The sequence below is a fragment of the Phaenicophaeus curvirostris genome, chromosome 7 (assembly GCF_032191515.1).
Source record: "Phaenicophaeus curvirostris isolate KB17595 chromosome 7, BPBGC_Pcur_1.0, whole genome shotgun sequence".
NCBI classification, from domain to species: Eukaryota; Metazoa; Chordata; class Aves; order Cuculiformes; family Cuculidae; genus Phaenicophaeus; species Phaenicophaeus curvirostris.
In genome coordinates, this window is record NC_091398.1 from 13,668,159 (window position 1) to 13,687,639 (window position 19,481).

General features: G+C 44.6%; 1 protein-coding gene across 3 annotated transcripts in view; it reads left to right on the forward strand.

Moving 5' to 3' along the window:
- The window catches only part of PLEKHM3 (pleckstrin homology domain containing M3), a 91,507-nt gene that overhangs the window by 17,970 nt on the left and 54,056 nt on the right, over positions 1 to 19,481 (forward strand). For all 3 annotated transcript variants that reach the window (XM_069860838.1, XM_069860841.1, XM_069860840.1), the window contains 2 exons: positions 7,100 to 8,035; positions 18,487 to 18,632. In XM_069860838.1, the coding sequence (XP_069716939.1) occupies positions 7,100 to 8,035; positions 18,487 to 18,632 (1,082 nt within the window). The remainder of the gene's footprint in view (positions 1 to 7,099; positions 8,036 to 18,486; positions 18,633 to 19,481) is intronic.

Consider the following 19,481-nt stretch of genomic DNA (forward strand, 5'->3'; position numbering starts at 1 on the left):
TCATGCTTCCACTCCAGTGATGGCCAGGTAAGGCCTAGCTCCTCACCCATCTACCAGGGAGGTTTCCGAAGCCTGATTGCCATTTGTGGTTTTGCAAACCCACACGTGCACTGCTGTCTTTTGTCTGAGGTATGTAGAAGCCACACAGCCAGGGCACACCAATAGGCTGTTATTTGCCACTGGGATGGCTGAACATTACTGATCCGTAGAGTTGTGCAGAAGATAACGGTGCTGTCCAAGAGGCAAATGTGTGGAAACAACACTTCTGCACCTCCTTCTTTGAAAAGCAGGAAGCCTTAAAGTACCTGGAAATAATCCCAGAGGTATCAAGCCAGTTGGAGAACAGATGTCCCCCCTGTGGCCGATTTATTTGCGACATTAAAAGGTAGTAAAGAAGAAGGTAGCTGCACTGCAGAGATTTCGAGCCGGGGAGTAGGGGCAAAGAGAGGCAAGGCACTTTCCCCAGGATCAAATGGGAGTATAACTTGGATCACCTGACTTCAACTCATCTGTGGGATGATAGTTCTCCGTCTAACCTCTCCAGCTAATTTGCGAAGTGCGGCTCTTATTCCCTGCAGGCTCACTCCTCGTTGCTGCTTGGGCTTGAGCCCCCTCTGCACTGGAAGGGCCCATGGGGCTGGCAGAGAAGAGCAGCAGCAGCAGTGGAGGGAGCTAAGCTGGGCAGCTGCCCTCGGGTGAAGGGAAACGTGACCTGGTCCACTTCCTTGCTTGGGAAGGTGCAGGGTGATGGAGAGAGGAGCCTGTCGGGAGACAATGGGAAGAACTTGCATACGGGAATAAATTCACAGTGGAGGAGGATTACAGTAAGCAGCACTGATGAGTTTGGTTGTGAAGCTGTTCTAGTTGGAAGGGTTATTCTTCGTGGAGATTTTTGCTCTGGAGTATTTTTGCTCTGGAGTATTCTCATTTCATCTCCTGGGGTAGTGCTGGTTGCTTCCAGTGATGTTGCGATGACTCATACCTGAATTTTCAGGTTAGTTGCTGTTATTCCCTTAGTGGTGTCAGCTAACTCTCCAAATGTGAACTTGACCCTGTTTTCATAGCTTTAACAGTCACTTCTATTTAAAGCTGAATTGAGTGAATTTATAAAAAAATCAGCAAATCTTTCTTTGTTTGATATTCTCACTTCTTTTGCAAGTACTACTGTTTTATGCATCTCCTAGCTGGTGGTAGGTAGCCATCTCTTTCAGCTCACTATAATTCTGTCTCTTCCAGAGTCGAGTCCTGTTCTGGACTGGTCTTGCACTTTCTCCACGTCCCCCTTGGCACAGGCACTGTCAGTATGCACAGGTGGCTGGTGGTCTACTCAGCAAACGCTACACAAGAGGTTGATTCCATGCACAGGATTGAGTGGAGTGGCCAGACAGCCAGGATCCTGTAGACTTCAGCAGAGTTTATTGAATGTTTCTCATACAATGCTGCCCCTGAAAGGAAAGACATAGAGAGTAATTTGTTCAGGTGCTTTATCCATCTTTTTAGGCAGTTCATCAAGTAAGGGATTTTTTTGGTGAACAGCTAAGCCAACCTCACTAGCCCTGCATAAATCTAAAATTAAGAGTTTGCAAGTTCAACACTTACAAAGCAGGTTTTGCTTTCCCGAAACCTAAGGAAGATGAAAAAGAATGAATGCCTTCCTAGTGGGGAGAGATGCCGTCTATTTATAGAAAGGAATGCAAACTGCTCCCTAGTACAAGTTCCATTGCAGTAGTGATTCCCTGAAAAGAGGTGGCACTGGGAGAAGTCGGATTTGCCTCCAGGACAGCTATCTGCTGGAAATTTATAGCTAAATATCAATGCCATTATTTCAGGACCGAGATAGGCCTGCCTGAAGGATCTACCTGCAAAGCCAGATGGGGGATAAAAAGGGAAGAAAAGACTGTATTTTTAAGTAGGAGGGAAGCGGGCATCATGGATCTGAGTCACACTGGCTGAGGCACAGTTTGTCCCTGATCTAGCAAGCCCCACCAAGCAGGTGACTAGCCCAACCCAATTAGAGAACATTTTGGGTTTCAAAGGTGTCTAAGTTCTGTGACATCAGAGAGGACTAATGACAAAAATTGTGTAACTTATGCTCTTCTCTTACTAAGCATTAGAGAATCTAGAGAGGAGCACCACCTCAAGAGGCACTCCCCTCAGAAACCAGGCATCTCTGCTTCTACTCGTTTCCAAGTTACTCAGTATTACTGCAATCGGAAATGTTTCAGTGCTGGAAACCAGGGCAAGTTTTCCTGCTATACCAACTGGGACACAAGTACAGTCAGTTGTTTGGGAGCATATATCTTCTAGACACGTTAAGATGACATTTGGGCTCCCTCTCTTGTGGTGCTGGTTGCACCAGCTGCCCCTAAGTGTGGAGAGGGGTTGATGTGGGCGCAGTGCAGGGTTCCTAGCTGGGATGAATGGGCAGCTCCCAACAGAGAGGAGAGACACTGAGGAAGATACTGAGGAAGATACTCCCCAGCTGCTGAGTCTCTCTTTCGCTCTGCCTTCATCCCCCTCTTCTTTTGAAATGATAACTCCAGATGGCTCATGTGTGGGCCATTTACTGTGATTATATCCGTTTTTTTACTCTTCCTCAATTTATTCTCTCTGTCTCTGTAGGGAGGAAAAGAGATAGGTTCTGTTTGGAAGGTGGATGGAGAGATGGTAGTGTTTGCTCTCTGAGTGAAAAGGTATTATCTAGCCCACTGCATGTTGAGGAGATAAAGGAGCAGAGGGTTATAAGGGGGGTGGGTGGGTGTGTATCTGTAGCATATGGATTCAACCTGTCTCTGCCAACACCTATTGCCCTGACCTAAACAATACTAAACATTTCAATTTTAATGAAGTTTGCTGCTGGTTCTGTCCCAGTGAGACTAAGTGGAGCCAATTCATGGGAGCCTGAAGGGAAGGAGTGGGGCGAAGGAGGGAGAGGGGGTGCCTCTGTGAAAGGCAGGGAGAGAGAGTCTTTCTCTAACTCAACAAAAGACAAACAAACCTGCGTGCAGATGAAGGAGGGGTGGCTGGGGGAAGGTTATGAGTTGTCTTATTAAGGAGAAGCTTGAACTGTCATCTGTACTTGATGGAAGCGAGAGAGATTGCAGTTGGAGCTGCAGAAGCGCTGCCTCCCTGATTGGATTAATAGAAAGGGAAGATGACTGTAGAATGGCTGCCCATTATCTGCACTACAAAGGGATTAGTGTGGGTTTCAGAGAAATTAATGGCTTTTGAGTTAGTGCAGAAATACTAATGAATGTCAGGGCCAGAGATGTATGGTGAACAAAATTGGTTCTCTTGTAGTGTATGTGCGCGCGCGTGCATGTGTCTGTCCATTTGGGATATGAAAGAGTGCTTTTTCTCTAGCATTTTGAGTTTTAGATTAGGCTTTCAGTTTTCATATATACCCAAAATACTCTTGAGTAGCTTATTTGTTGGTGAAGTATAGTTATATTGATTTATTTTCCACCTTTTCACACCTAGTGCCAAAATAGCAGTTTTTTAATTGTTGCTTTGATTTTAGTTGCGTATGCAGGAAATCTTTGTAACTAAAGTATAGAGCACCTTGAACATTACGTTTGGAGTAAGTGGGCGTTGTGGTTTAACCCTGGCTGGCAACTAAGCCCCACACAGCCATTCACTGGCTTCCCTGTCATGGGATGGAGGAGAGAACTGGAGGGGTAAAAGTGAGAAACCTCATGGGTTGAGAGAAAGAGAGTTCAGTAGGTAAAGCCAAAGCTGTGCATGCAAGCAAAGGAAAAACAAGGCATTCAGTCACTACTTACCGTCAGGAAGGCGTTCAGCCATCCCCAGGAAAGCTAGGCTCCATCGTGCATAACTTACTTGGGAAGATAAACACCATCACTCCAAACATCTCCTGTTTTCTTCTTCTCCAACTTTGATATGCTGAATATGAGGTCCTATGGTACTGGATGTCCCTTGGGTCAGCTGGGGTCAGCTCTCCTGGCTCTGTCCCTTCCCAGCTTTTTTCCCCCTTTCTCTGGTAGGGTGGGGAGCAGAAGAGGCCTTGGCTCTGTGTAAGCACTGCTCAGCAATAATGAAAACATCCCTGTATTATCAACACTGTTTCCAGCACAAATCCAAAGCAAAGCCCCATGCTATCTAGTATGAAGAAAATTAACTCTATCCCAGCCAAAACTGGCACATTGGGTGATGTGGAGAAGCTGAGGCTGAGCTGGCAAGGCAAAACCTCCTATGAAGCTTGCGTACTCACATTGTGTATCAAACAATTCTCATGTATGTTCATTAAGTTTAACTGAAACTTGTCTGCTTAATCCTTATAAATCCTTAGGTTTAGTCTTTACTGAAGAGATGGCCAAAGCTTTTACACTGTTGTTGTCCTGGCTTCTCCTGCCCATACACAAAACTCTCACAACCAACTGCAGCAGTGCTTTCAGCTAAGGATGAGAGTGTCTCCTCAGAGTGTAGGTTACAACCCAAGTTCTGCTTTCTCACCAGTTATTATCAGAAGCCCCATGGAGAATAACTGCATCCCTCAAATACTTATAGTCCCTGACTCTCCTGGTGCCCCTGGGAGGATAGGTAGACTCACCCATCCGCCAGCGGTGGTGAGAGCAGCTTGGTCAGCAGTCCTAGCTATATTAGCAGGGAAGTGCAGTTCAGATGGAGTTGTGGTTATTTCTGTGCAGGCTTATCTTTGGCTCTTTGTTTCCAAGCTTCATCTAGCCCAGATGCTTCTGTTTTCTTACCTCTGTGTGAAGACATCCTAGGTATGCCCAGAGGTAATTGTCTAAAACTTGTTAGACCACAGCCTGTTAACTGGTTAAGCTGAGACAGTGAAAATATCTTGTGCCTCCAGCTCTCTACCCTATCCACCTTTCAAAGTTTTTCAGCCCGAGGGCAGAAACCACACGTGAAGCAGGTCCTGTGTTGCTGCGACTTGTAATGCTGCTTGTTCAGGTCAATTGATGCTGGTTCTGTTTTGACCTAACTGTGCTGGGCAGTGGATGAGGAGCTGTTCCCAGGTGGCTACCTGGCTTCTGCGATGGGAATAGCAGTCTCTAAGGAGAAGGGACAACTGGAGGCAGAAACTTCTTCACTTGTGTCTGTTAATTCTGCCACTGCTTGTAAGTCAAGTTCTGTCACAGGTACCCTTACTGGAAAGGTGATGTAGAGTCAAATGGGAGCAAGAAGTTTTTCCTCAGGCTGGGTTGTTTTGGGGTGCCAAGTCTGTGTTAAAGTGAAACAGTGAATGCCACTGCATTTATACAGGAGCCAACAAAAACTGCATAGAGCCACATGTCCAGCCCAAGGCAAAAATACAGGGCTGCATGTATTGATGGTGGCTGCAGTAGCACAAAGCAGATTGAAACAAGTTTTGCACAGAAACCTTTTTTTAAAACTCAGAAATGCTTTAGAGAACTCCATTGAAATTTGTATCACTTTGATGCCTGGAATGACTTAGATATGGGCTGGTTTTCTTGGGATGAAGAAAATTCCCCTCAACTGCCTTGGGCCAGGCTTTGTTAAGGGGTCCACTGCAAAACACCTGAAGTGCTGGGGGACTTGGTTATGTGTGTGTTTAAGTCTGGGCAGCCTCCTGCTTTTTATTTTTGGTCATGTCTGCTAGACCCAAGCCTGATTCCCATAAATCAGCAGAACTCCTCTCTTGTGAACAGAGCTGTGCGAAATGTTCCAGTCCCAGGCCCTGCTGTAATGTGATAAGACACTGCTGTCACTGGGCACAGTTCTTCATTCCCTGTGTCCTGGGTCAGTACAGGTGCAGTGCTCATGTACTGGCAGTGGGGCTGCTGGAACAGCCCCACTGTGGGACACAGCTCTGGTGGTGTGTGGAGTGAGGAAAAGAGTGTGAGGAAGAGAGTGTGAGGAACAGCCCAGTGTCAGCACGTTCTTCTTGAAGGTGCTGCAGTCACTAGGGTAGAGATACTCCTGCAGCCACTGGGGAATCATAGAATCATTAGGCTGGAAAATGCCTTAGAGATCATCAACTCCAACCACAACTGTCTACTACTAATAATGTCCCCAAGTACCTCATCTACCTGCCTTTTAAACACCTCCAGGGATGGTGACTCCACCACCTCCCTGGGCAGCCTCTACCAGCTCCTGATAACCCTTTCTGTGAAAAATTTTTCCTGATGTCCAATCTAAACTTCCCCTGATGTAGCTTGAGGCTATTCCCTGTTGTCCTATCACTTGTCACTTGGGAGAAGAGACCAACACCCACCTCTCTGCAAGCTCCTTTTCGGTAGTTGTAGAGAGCAATGAGGTCTTCCCTCAGCCTCCTCTTCTCCAGGCTAAATATACCCAGTTCCCTCAGCCGCTCCTCATAAGACTTGTTCTCCAGCCTCTCCACCGGTTTCATTGCTCTTATAATCATGATGGAGCAAGTATTTCCCTGCAGCCCCCTTCAAGACCCTGTGCTGGAGAAGGTAGAGATTTCTTGAAAGAACTGTGGCCATGGAGAGCTCCTGCAGGTTTATCCTGAAGGAACACAGCCCCTGGAAAGGACCAATGCTGGAGAAGGGGAAAAGAGTGAGGAGGAATGAGCAGCAGAGAGGAATGGACCATGATTCCCTTCCCTCTTCCCTCTGTGCTGCTTGGGGCAGAGGGGAAGTAGAGGAGTGTGGAGTTGATCCTGAGAAAGAGAGGGCCAGGAGGGGAAGGTGATGTTTTAATTAGTATTTGTTTCTCACTGTCAAAATCTATTTTAATTGGCAATAGTTTACTTAATAATATTGTGCTCTTCTGGAATAGGTTCTGGGAGACTTGCAGTGTTTTGTTGCTCTGTCACTATTCTCCTGGATAATCTCAAGAAAATTACTTTTTTTTTTTTTTTTTCCCCCTCTGTTTCCCCGTCCCCTTTTTGTAAGATGTTTTGATATCTCTGGGTAAAAAAGTGCTGTATTCTCATCAGATTAAATGTAGAGTCCGTGCTTGTATTTCGTAATTACAACCTACTGGGTGAAGGCTATTTCTGTGACCCTATCCTCCAGGTATATCATGTGTGGGCAGGAAAGATTTTTAAGCCACAATGATGTAGCAATTTGAGACGATTATTTAAAAAGAATTAATAGTAATGTTCTCATTTTGTTCCCTCCAGAACACAAGCCAATGTTCCCAAATATTCTGAAGAAGGGATACTTAGAAATTAGAAGAGACAATGACAACTACTGGCAGACCTGCTATGCTGAGCTCTCCCCATACAAACTGTACCTGTATTGCTTGGACAGCAGTGGCAACCAGACTCTTCCCACCGTGTATCCACTCATGCATTTTCAAAGGGTCACTGTTACTGGTTGCATTGAGACCAAGGTGGTGGACACTGTCCTGTCAGACAACTCGCAGCTGCAGTTGAAGGCAGAGTCCCCATGGGAGGCTTTGGACTGGGGACAGAAGCTCTGGGAAGTGGTGCGTGCTTCTGTGCCCGCTTTCATGAGGCAGCAGGAGAAACTGGAGAATGTGCCAAAGCCTGAAAATAACAGTGACCTTTCTCAAACCAATGGATTGTCGGAGAAGCCCATGGAGCTCTTCCTGTCCATGAATTTGACTGAGAACACTAAAGAGTACCAAAATATTCTCAAATCAGGGACTCTTTACAGGTTAACTGTCCAGAATAACTGGAAGGCATTTACCTTTGTCTTGAACAGGTCTTATCTCATGGCATTCCAACCGGGTAGGCTTGATGAAGATCCTCTGCTGAGCTACAATGTCGATGTGTGCCTGTCAGTCCAGACAGATACTCAGGATGGCTGTGACTCTTGCTTTCAGGTCATTTTTCCTCAAGATGTCCTCCGCCTGCGTGCAGAGACCCGTCAGAGGGCCCAGGAATGGATGGAGGCACTGAAAGCAGCGGCCAACGCTACTAGAAGTTTAACTCAGAACCCACAGGTCACACTTAGGAACAAACCCGGAGATCGGCCCTTTGGAAATGATCTTAGAAAAAGTAAGCGTCAGTCTGTGACCACCAGCTTCCTGAGCATCCTGACCACGCTGTCTCTCGAGAGAGGGCTCACAGTTCAGAGCTTCAAGTGTGCAGGTAAGCAACCAGACTGCAGCATCTGCACCTGCTCCCCTTCTGCAGGAAAAATAATCTCTTGGAAGTGCATGTGTATGTTTTAGCAGCATGCAGCTTTTCCCTGCCTTTTACTATGGTCGTAGCCACTTAGGTGTGTTAGCCTTTCTTTGCTCTCTGTGAAATGTGGAGAAAAACCTGTGGGTTACTTAGGGATTCACCCGCATTTCATGAGCAATGCTGAAGCATTAGGTCCTGCACATGTAACATACAGCACTGCATGGGCTAGTGCTGCCTTACAGAGTGGGTGACCTGTTTTCTTGCCTCAGGACACTGGAAAGGCAGTCCAGAATCAAAGGGGTTTGAATTCTGGATACTTTGCAACTTTCTGACTTCTGCCACTTCTGTTTCTTTTTATTGTCCTATCTCCTGCAAGTTGTTTTTGGAGCTCAGTTTCAGCTCTGGGTCTTCTGAAGGGAGTCCTTGCACATATATGCTTCCCTGAACACTGTCATTTCCCACCGTGTGTTCTAGTACTGAGGTTCAGGCATGAGCTGCTTGTCTACTCAGTTCTTCCCATGAGGCAGGGGTGAAAATGTGACCTTAAGCCTCTGCATCTAATTGTAAATCTTGGTTCACTTGACTGCTGACTCTAGTCTGAGGCAAGAGTGTGATTTTATACAGTTTGTGAATGAAGTGAAAATAGGACCCATGTGAATGCAGTTCTTTGTCCTTTTACTTCAGCAAGGTCACCTTTGTGGAGCAGATTTGGGAACTTCATGACTAAATTGTGCTCTGTGGCTGGCTTTAGTTACCTTCACTTCGAAACTGGTCGCTGTATCAGAAACAGCTATTCTGGAAGGTTCCCGCTTTTGTTGTGGGAACTCTGAGAGTCCTCCCTTCTCCCCTCTCTGCTCTGCGGTGGGGGAACTGTCTGATGTGGGACTCTTCTGTTGCTCTGGAACCATACATGGCTCTAGGGGGAGAAATCTTTGTGGGTTCAGGACCTGCTGGCTGGCCTGAATCCCTTCCAGGGGAGAACTGAGCCCCAGAAGTACTGGGTTGCCCTCAGTTCTGACTGTGAGTGCAGCTGGGTTTGTCCCTCTCCACTAGTCACCCGCAGGTGCTGTTCCTGCTCACCTCTCCACAGTGCTGGGTCAAATAAGTGTCCTCAAGATTGATCCAGCCTAGGGTGACACCCAGCAGACAGCCTTATGAAACTCAAATAGGCATCAGAATTAACAGCCTTGTTTTAAGATGATGCCCCAGACAACATTAAATCTTTATTCCTTTCTCATAATTTCTTTTAATTAAAAGGTCAGTAGAGGAAAATTTTGTAATTTTGCTTTATCTGCTGACTGAGGTGTAAGAGAGTTTCAAGTGAGTATTCCTAGCAGTCGCCTCAAATATAGGATCAGGCCCTGGGATGGCAACAAAATGCACATCTCCCATGCAAAACAGGTTATAATAGTACGGGATCAGACTTTTCTGTGAGAGGGGGTGGTTTTACTCTTCCAAACATGGGACAAGTCATCTGCACTCACTCGCGTGTTCCCCACAGCAACAAGGTGCTCTGCCTGCGGCAGGACTGTGTGGAGCCCTTCCCCGATATATGTGAGGCTCCTGGGACCTCTTTTTTTTTGTCCGCAAAACTGAACAAACACTCTTGTGCAGAGAAGTGTGTGTTGTGGAGGGTCTGCGAAGCTGGCCGCTGGCATCCTCTGTACCTGAGGACGGGGATGCAGAGGGGGGCAAAGGGAGAGGACCCTTTGCAGTCTGAGGCCCTTGGAGTTGATTGTCAGCTGGAACTTGCAGCAGTTACCACGGCGCAAAGAAACGAATAATTGTAATTCTAACTAGGAGAAACTGGGGAAATACTTGTCTGGCTCAGAAAATTTGTGCTGAGGAGGCTTGGGAGGCTCAGCAGCAAGCGGGGAAGCTGCTTGGCCCTGGCTCCCCGCGGGCAGTTTGTGCTGTTTAACCCGAGGGGGCTGCTGTTGGTAATTACCGCTTGCAGGCATTGAGAGCGGGTTTTCCCCAGGGCTGCTGGGAGGGGTGAGCTTGGAAAAGGATGAGGAGGGGGGAGGAAGAAAAGTTTAGCTGTGAATTCTTCAGCCATTTAGTGCAAATTCCTGTAATTACCGTCTTTGTGTCCTGTCCCAATAGCACATAATACAGCAGAAGCCTTTCCTAATTGAGACCTTACAGGAGGTACAAATCCCTCCTTTGTTCGGCCTGACAAATTAGTGCCAGAAAGTGGCGAGGTCCGAGTGGGAATCAAAGGCAAGAAACACAAAGATGGAACTTAAGGCTACAGTAATAACCCTCTCTAGTCCTGCAGGGGAGGGAGGGAAGGAAAAGTAATGACCAATGAAAAATGAAGGGGTTTTTTGTTATAAATTCCCTTGACATGACAGCACCTCAGGGCTGCTTTATTTATTTAGGAAAAGTGATTAAATAGTAATACAACGAGGCAGACCATTGTCTCTCAAGCTACCCCCCTTCCTCCAGCCCCCTGCTGCCTTGGCTAATTGATTGACAATGAACCTCTGATAAAGAAGGTTGTTGGGAGGACCTGATGGGGACAGGGTGGTTTTTTCTTATTTTGTCTTTGGGGGGTTCCCCTCCACGATTTTTTTTTTTTCTGTTTGAAATGCCCTCTGAGTCCCCCTTTCCTTTTCTGCCCCAGTAAAAGCTTTTCGAGGGACTGCTCCCAAACAAACAGCTGACACTCACAAGCAGGTAGGGAAAGAATGTGAATGTTTGCACCTCACTATTGACAAGTTTATCTTGGAGCCTTACTAGCACTTTTCATCTGGTGATGTTAGCCAGGCCAGTGGTGTCAGATGCAGTGATGGGGCAGGGGGGACAAACTGTTGATACACGGGAGTCAGAAGGGCAGCTTGAAAAAAGTTTTCTTGTGCTTGATCAACAGATACAAAAGCTTTTCCTCACATTTCTAACTCTTTTTCTTACTGTGGAAGGCAGGACGTTGTTTCTCATAATTTCCACAAATGAACTATGTCACTGGTTATCAGTGGAAAGCTGTATTTTTATAAACCCTTTTACTTTTGCTGCCATTATTTCTATTTTGCTTGGAGCAGCAACATGTTTTGGAACATGGGGTTAACTAGAAACAAGCTGGTAAGGTTTTATGGTTTGTTCTTTAATATGTTAGGAAATGGGACACACATCATGTGGGGATAATCTGTTGGAAGGTGTGTTGTTATCTTTTATGTATTTATTTCACATGGATTCAAGAGAAATCCCCAAACTGTTCATGTCACAAATTTGAGATGAGGTGACTTCCATCAAAACATGTTTGGCAAGTGCAGCTTCTTGCAGACAGCAGTAGCTGGTTGTGAGTGCCCCAATGGCTGACCCATTTCCCTGTTGGGCCCTCTATGGATTCCTGGGGAAAGGCAGATGGTTCTCCTGGAGGTCTGTAAGGAGCGAATGTCCCCAGCTACCCTTCAATATTGTTATTCCCTTGGCATATGCCTTCATGTTTCCATAGATGGGGAAGACAAATGGCCTCTGCCCTTGCCTCCTGTTTTTGCACAGCTCTTGTTCTTTTGATGTCTCTCTCCTTTTCACTTTTTCTTCCCCCCCCCCCCCATCCTTTATTAAAACAAACATTTTTTCAGTGAAGTCAATTGTGTCTGCCAGGAACTCTTGTTGCTCAGACAGCAAATCCTAATGAATGTGGGAGTTTCTGCCTTCTGCAAAATGTGCTCTACACCCTTTTGTTGGTTTGTATGACTTTCCTTGCTCCTCTTCTGGGGTGCCTCTGTCTTTTCCTTCCTGCTTTCTCCATGTCTCCTGATTTTCCAAAAGGATAAATACTGCTATTAGGGCTCCACTGTCTTGGCTGTCTGAGCCCAACACTAGGTGCAGTGAAGCTGAGGCTGGTAAATGGGCTATTTCCAGAGCTTGTAGCCCTGTCAAATTGAGCAGCAGGTGGAAAGCTGTTGACTTCCAAGGAGTCATCCTGCCTCTAGTGCTGTGGTCACATGCAACACGCGGAGCCGGTGCAGCCTCTGCTCTGGTTCTCCCCAATGTGCTGGGCACAATGTTGACTTTGTTCAACTTCTCAAAAAGCCATATAGTTGAAAATTCTAAATCCAGATAGTTGAAAAGCATCGATGCTCCTTCCGTGAATTTAACAATTACTTTGTGTGAACTGTCATTGCACCCAGCACCTGTTTGTAGCTTCACTGAAATAAAAATACTAGGGGACAAGTCTTAGCAAGTGTAGCACTATGATAAAATACCAGAAGGTCCTGTGGAAGGTTGTCAGCACTCTTGTCATATTTCTAGTTGCAAATACCAATTGTTTCTCACCTGTCCATGGCTTTTAGGATTGTGCTTTCTAAGTGCTGTATATATTTGTGCTTGGTTTCATTTCAGTTGATCCCTTTGTTCCAAGACTTCAGCAACTTTTCCCTTCCCTGTATTTCAGACTCTGTAAAATCCCCTGAGAAGTGTTTTTTGCACTGTAGAGGTTTTATAGTTTGTTGAAGTAGCTTCACTTTAGACCACAGTCTTGCAGTCTTGTCTGTTGATTCAAAAGTAAAACTTACACTGCTATCAGAGTTTTTTCTACACTCTTTTTTTTTTTCTTTTCGCTTTCCACTAGCCAAAACCAGCTGAGCAGAAAAAAACATCATCTGTGTCTAAATTAGGAAAACTGGGAAAATACACTATGTCTAAACAAGGACACTGACTTGTTGGGAGGAGTCACGGGGAACCTTTCCAGGCAAGGGTGACTTGAATTTATGGTGCAAGGAGTACCTAATTTGCAGTGGACCTACATGCTTCAAAACACAAGATTTCTGGTCCAGAGTGCCTTTGCCACATGCTAGCTCTTGTTTGAGGAAAGATCCGGAGATATTGCATGGTATCTCTTTTACTTGCTTGAGTTGACTAAACCTGTTATCAGTGATCAGTTACAATCACAGAGGCCATTTAATCTTCAGTAGTAAGGTGAGTGAGCTCTTCCATCCCCTTTTAAGATGGCTTGATTAGGGGATATGGCAATGAAAAAATTAGCTTTGTTTAAGCTGGTAGATTTTAGTTACTTATTTCTGGAGAAGCTGATCTAGATTATAATTAAAGTGGGATCTAGACATTGCTGACATAAATAATATGGGATTTAAATATTGCTTAAATAATTATAACTGGATAGTGTCAAACCCACATGGCTTCAGCAGGGAAAATTTTCTGCCTTTAATCTGTTAAGGTTTTGTTGTGGGTTTGTTTTAAGCCTGTAAGCAGCTCACAGAAAAAGTAGTCAAGGTAACTTTGCTTGGAGGTTTATGAGTTCTGATAATTTCTATAGAAAGAGAATTACTTTGGGGAAAAAAGTCATACTGGGAACAGGGCAAAATGTAATGTAAATTCAAACCTGGATAGGCGTGAGGGAGAACTGAGCTGGACTGTTAGTATGTCTTCCTTGTGAATTTGAGTTTTCCTTTGGGGAACTGGAATAGATGCGTAGAAACACAGGGCCAGCAGCTGGAGTAATTGTCAACTTCTCTTACTGTTTGTGCTGAGCAGCTAGAGCAGTGTTGTATGTCTAACACTGAAAATTTGTTGCTGTGCTCCTTCTTCTTAGTCTGTTTTATGGCTTTATAAAGCTGAAAGCCTTTTGAAGTCTGTGGGTAATTTTCTTTTCTTAATATTTATGTTGTTTCTAAATGAATTAGGTTTTAAGCTAATCCGTCACAGATTTAATTATGGAACACATTCACAAGGAAGTCGCTTTTTCCTGCGCAAGGAACTTTATTGAATAAGGAAAACAGTTATGTACTTCAATGTAGTTTGGTCTTCCTCTTTCTCTGTTTCACTGAGGAGCTTCTCCAATATTTTCTTGCTGAAAGATTAAAGAGAAAGGTATCTGGATAAAAAGAGTAGTTTTGTGTGTCCTCCTCGACTGCAAGAGCATGCAACACCCTGAGTGTGGCAGAAGTGGTGTTTTCCATACTTTGCAGAAAAGGAATTGTGTTCAAGTGTCTTGGATTCTTACTCCATAGTGTCCTTGCCACTACCTTAAGTCAAGGGGAGAGACTTGTTATGACTTTTTAACCTCATCTTCCTGTACGTCTTTCCTCCTGAGGTCTTAGCACTTGGAGATAAGCCTCTTGATGTTGACACTCCTGCTCTGCTCACAGACATTGTTGAGAGTGGTTCATCTGTCCTTGGCAGCACTTTCTTGCTGCTATTTTTTCTAACCCCTCTTCTCTTTGCTTGATTCCAAGGCTGTTTTGTTACATTTTCTGTGATGAAAGGTTTGGGATTATTCCTTCCCTCATTTCGCTAACAGTATACCTGCGGCCACACTTCTTCCCTCTGTAGCTTGCTCTGTAACATCCTTTAAGTAGGAATGATTTAGGGTAATGGTAAATACCGTGGTATTCTCCTTGCACGAGGCTCAGGGTTTTCCAAACCTTTGTACAGGGTTATGTGGATAATATTCCATGTGAGCATTGGGAATAGGTGAGAGCTTGGTGAAAATTGTCCGCGCCCCCCGCTCCCCAATCCTGTGGAAAGTGCTTTCTCTAGCTGTAGGCAAGTGTTTTCTCTGTAAACATTAAATGTTCCCTTCTCCCACTCCAAACTATTTGTTGTGTTATCGATCAATGAGATGGTCAGCTACCTCTGACTCTCTTGCTGAGAAGGGATGCTCCAGAGTTTAAAGCCGGGAATCAATGCTGCCGTTGCTTCTGGTAAACATAATGACAAGTATATGTACCTGAATGTTCAGGTGCAGGATTTCCAAGGGCATTAAGCCACAACCTTTTCCTTCCTCTTCTTTTTTCTCTCTCACTCTTGCTCTTTTTTTTTCCATCTTAAAAAAAACAAAGTAGCATAAGTGGTCTATGCCACAGAAATATGTTTGTCACAATACATCACTTTGAACTGCATAACATCAAAGAAAATCTGTGCTTTGATAACTTGATTTGAAAGGATTGTGGAAATAGCCATCATTATGAATCACAACAGATAGGAATGGGAAGGATGGTGATTTTCAAACAGCAAAGCTTGTAAGGCAAAGGAAAGTATAAGGTAGGTGCCAGTGCCACATTCTCATCTGAAATATTCCAGCCTTACAACCATTATGTAACTGTGCAGAATGTGATTTTCTTGAGAATATGAAGAGGAATGAGAAATACTCGCTGTAAAAATGTGTATCTGAGGAACTGATCCCAAAAACGCTGGCAAATAAAACTCTGTAAGACATGTTTTAGAGTTTTGGAAAGCAAGCATCCTTTATCAGGCCTGGGTAACATGCAGGAGTGATCACCATCAATCGTGTACAGCGAGACAGAGGTTGGTTACAGAATATATTTCCCATTTACATTCATATGTATAAATTTTCCCAGAAATCTTATGCATGTTCTGTTACTTTCAAAGGTCTAATTTTAATGTTATGAAACTTTGCAATAGTCAAAACTCTTGCTAATTTGGAGCTGGCTCCAGGTCTCTGCCTGACCTTGGCGTTAAGATAGAAAATACTGCAAACAGAGGTGATTACAGAAGAAGAGATGTCTGTTCAGCACAGATCAGACTGAACAGAAGGCATTATCATCTTCAAAGAACAAGCAGTGTCTGGAAAACACCATTTTAAAGAAAACGTGCTGTCAGAGGGACATTATCTCTAACTTTCAAAAAACCACAACTGCTTAAAGGAAACTTAACAGCACTTTAGCTTAAATCAAAATATTCCACTTTGTGAAGTTTCAAAGTATTCCACATATTGTATCAGAGCAAGGAAACAAATGTGGGATCAGAAAAGAGCTGGAATAAGGAAGAAAGCAATGTATGCTGCTTGAGTACGGAACATCTTTTGCTTTCTCCTCTTTATAAAACCGCCCCTCCTGAAGAAGGAAAGGGCATCCAAGATTGCTTGCTGAGACCCTTCCCACCCTGGATACCCTCAGTTATTATGGGCTGGACATAGCCATTTAGAGGGAGGAGGAGAGAAGCTCCCCCAGCACTTCTGTGCTTTGTCGTTCCTCCCTGAGGAAACTCTCTCAGTGGACTGGAATGAGCTTCTATCTCTAGGAGGTTGCAAGAAACCTTAAAGGTTTAAGGCCTTAAAGGTTGCAAGGCCTTAAAATGGTGAGCAGATGAGTGGGCATACTTCTGTTTCCTTTATAGAGGAGCAAGATTTACCTCTGTTGTGCTTCTAAAAACATGGGCTCCATAGCAACAGTGTGAGTACCTTCTGCAAGCATCTTTCAGGGCTACAGGTCAGAGGAATGTCATGTCAGATGAACAGGACTGGTATTTCATATCTAGTCAGCTGCTCAAACCCTTCACCTTTATTTATGAATACATTTTAAAACAGTGAAAGAATAGTTCTGTAGGTACTACAGAGCACTGATACTAAGCCTCCTACCACGTGTGCCTACTGGCTTCGTCCATAACTGCATAGTGAAGCAGGACTGTATGGAAACTCTTTTACTGGTCAGGAAACTGAAAGGAAAGATGGGGAAAATGCATGTTTTGCACAGAAGGAAATACAAAGTTGTCAGCTCTTAAGTTCTGATCCCAAGCCACCGTCATAGGTCATCTTTTTTTTGCTGAACACACTGCTGAATTACTTGAATTGACTTTACTCTTACAAAAGACATACCTGCAAATATTGCTTTGCAAAAAGTTTTGCTAGTATTTACTGTACAAAAATTATTTCTCCGATGATAGTAGTTTACAGTCGTGATTTTGCATTATGTATGTTGAGTAACACCACTTGATACATATGTTTATACTTACACTGTTTTGAATGGTAAAGGAGAAGATGTTAACATAGGTATCACTTCCATCAACTGCCCTGTTTATGTATTTGCCTTTTTCAAGAAACTGCCCATCCTCATTTCAAAAAAGGGGAAGGTGGAGAGAGAGATGGAGACAGGACCTGTCCCACACTGATTCACTTGATAGTGTGTAATTGTAGAGAATTGATGGCCAGATGGCTCTGGAGTATGGCAGAGGCAATAGTGAATGCATTGTACTGGTCAGATTATTCTAATTATTTTGATTAGAGGAAAGGGGACATGTTAGCATCAGCTAATGGGGAGAAGGAGGCGTTGAATTTATGCCTAGAGTAATTGAGCTGTAATCTCTCCTCAAATCAGGATGACTTCTACTGGGAGAAAAGATGCCTTCAGTGGGTGGGGTTACATAATTACACAAAACAAAGTCAGATATAGTGACAAAAGTAGTTATAGTTGACTTCTGCCTGAAAAACTGTTTAATCGGTACTTTTGCCATGTAACTGGTGTACGAGGGTTCTGCTAATCAGCTTTGCTAATCGGCTCCAGTGGAGACCATCTGAGCATGCAGCACAGAGTGAGGCTCTGGTGCTAATTGTGTCTGTAGCTGTAAATGTCACACGGGGACACTAGCATTTGAAAGAAAAACAGAAATACTGTCATGTGTGCTGCGTCAAAGAGGTGCTAATAACAATCACAGCCATCTCATTATATCTTATCCAAAAACTTTTAGCCATGCTTCCTGAAAAGGTTGTTTAATGTGACTGTGCTGTCTGTTTTTAGTCCTACGCTCTAATATTATTTGAACCTGTTGACTCGTTTTAGCCGCAGTTGGGAGGAAGGCAGAGGTGTCAAATACATTGTGTTTCTGTGTGTTTTGTGAAAACACGTGGTTGGGTGAAGGAGAGCTCTGCATTAGTTCCTTCCAACTAAAGCAGCAGCTTTTGACTACATTGTTTGACACCAGAGACTCCACACAAGAGGGCATGGGAAGAGGTGAGGGATCCAGCTGTGAAAAAAGTATCAGGCAGATCTCAGACCCTGTAAGACACAGGGTAATCCAATCATAAGAAAAAAAAAAAAAGCCTGCAGGAAACTGAGCTGTGTCACTGCTGCTGGTCATGGACTACTCACTCTCAATGTGACTACTGCTCACAGCCATTGCTCATGGCCTGGCTGTGGTTTGCCTTGGCTGTGCTAATTCTGTGGCCAAATCCTACCTGCCAAGCCAGCATTCCTTCTGGCTGTCAAGCAGGAGCTGGTTTGTGCTCCTCCGGGCAGTCAACGCTGGCTTGCTCTGTTGTGGGGAGAACGGGGGCTGTCTGGAGCAAGCCTGTGTTACTTCTCTGGTCTGGTGCTTCCTGCTTAGGTTTCAGGTCATGGTTTTCAGATGGCCGCAGTTTTAAACGCCCAGTGTCTCAAAGTTGGTTTTGTGCCTTTGTTTCTTGAGAAGTGCTAAGTGTCCTTTGAACTCTTTGTCATAAATGCCTGAGTTAGCGTATGCTTGTTCAGTGCTAGTCCGAGAATACTGATATTTATTCCTTTATTTTTAGGGAGTGAGAAAAGGCTCTTTGGTGAAATAAAGAGAGAATTTTTACAAGGGGCTCAGATGGGGGCATAATTACTTTTCTTACTGCATCCTGACTATACCTTGGGCATGGTGTACAAACCCAGACCTTTCCCCTCTCTCTTCTCCAGGCTGTCAACGCTCCATAGGCTTGTCCTATGGGAAAGCCAAGGTGTGCAGCTATAGTGGATGGTATTACTGCAGCACCTGCCACGTGGACGACACCTTCCTCATCCCTGCACGGCTGGTTCATAACTGGGACACTTCCAAATACAAGGTAATCTCCCTGCAGGTTGGCTTGCTAGCAGGTGAACTGAGTTTCTCTTTAGATAGAAACACAGATGTTGTAACAGGTTGGAGGTTAAGGGCATTGACTGCTAATACTGTTGTCTTTGTCCCTCTTGCCAGAATGAGCCGTGGTCTCTCAACAAGACAGATGTTTTCACCACGGTTTCCTTAGCAGGCCTAAGGCGTTGTGTCACAGAAGCAGCCATGCTCCTCTGTCTTAGTGATTCTTTTTTTTTTTTTTTTAATCTTGTTATTCAAGAGACAAGGAGGGGCAGAACACAGAGACCTTTCTTGTAGCTCCGATCTTGGCAGTTTTTGGGCCCTTGAGGGGTACCTGTTCCATAAGCGCTGGAGACTATGGATTATCACTGCTTGGTGATGGATGCTAAAATTGTGGAAATGCCCCCGGGAAGCTGGCATACCCAAACGTGCTGTTTGCGAGACCCGGTATGTCCTGTCTCTTGGCACAAACACTAAGAAGACACTAGAAGAACGCATTTTTTTGGACCAAACTGCTGAAAGTAACATAAAGATAAAATTCTACAGTTGTTCACTTGCAGCTTTTTTAAAACTTCAGTAATCTGCTCTTTGCTGCTGTCTTGGTGGCTGGTTGCTCAATAGGGGCAACTGATTACATGCCTCAAAGCATTATGCCAGCAAACACAGTAGCAGTGTTGTTTTGCCGTCTCCCTGCCATCTCAGGGAGCATGTGCTGAAGCAATAACAGACTCATAAGGAATCCAGACCATGCTAGAGCTGCAGACCTAGCAGCCACTGTTAGGAGAGGCTGTTTGATGTTTTGTGTCTGCGAATATTATTATTATGGCTATTTGAAAAG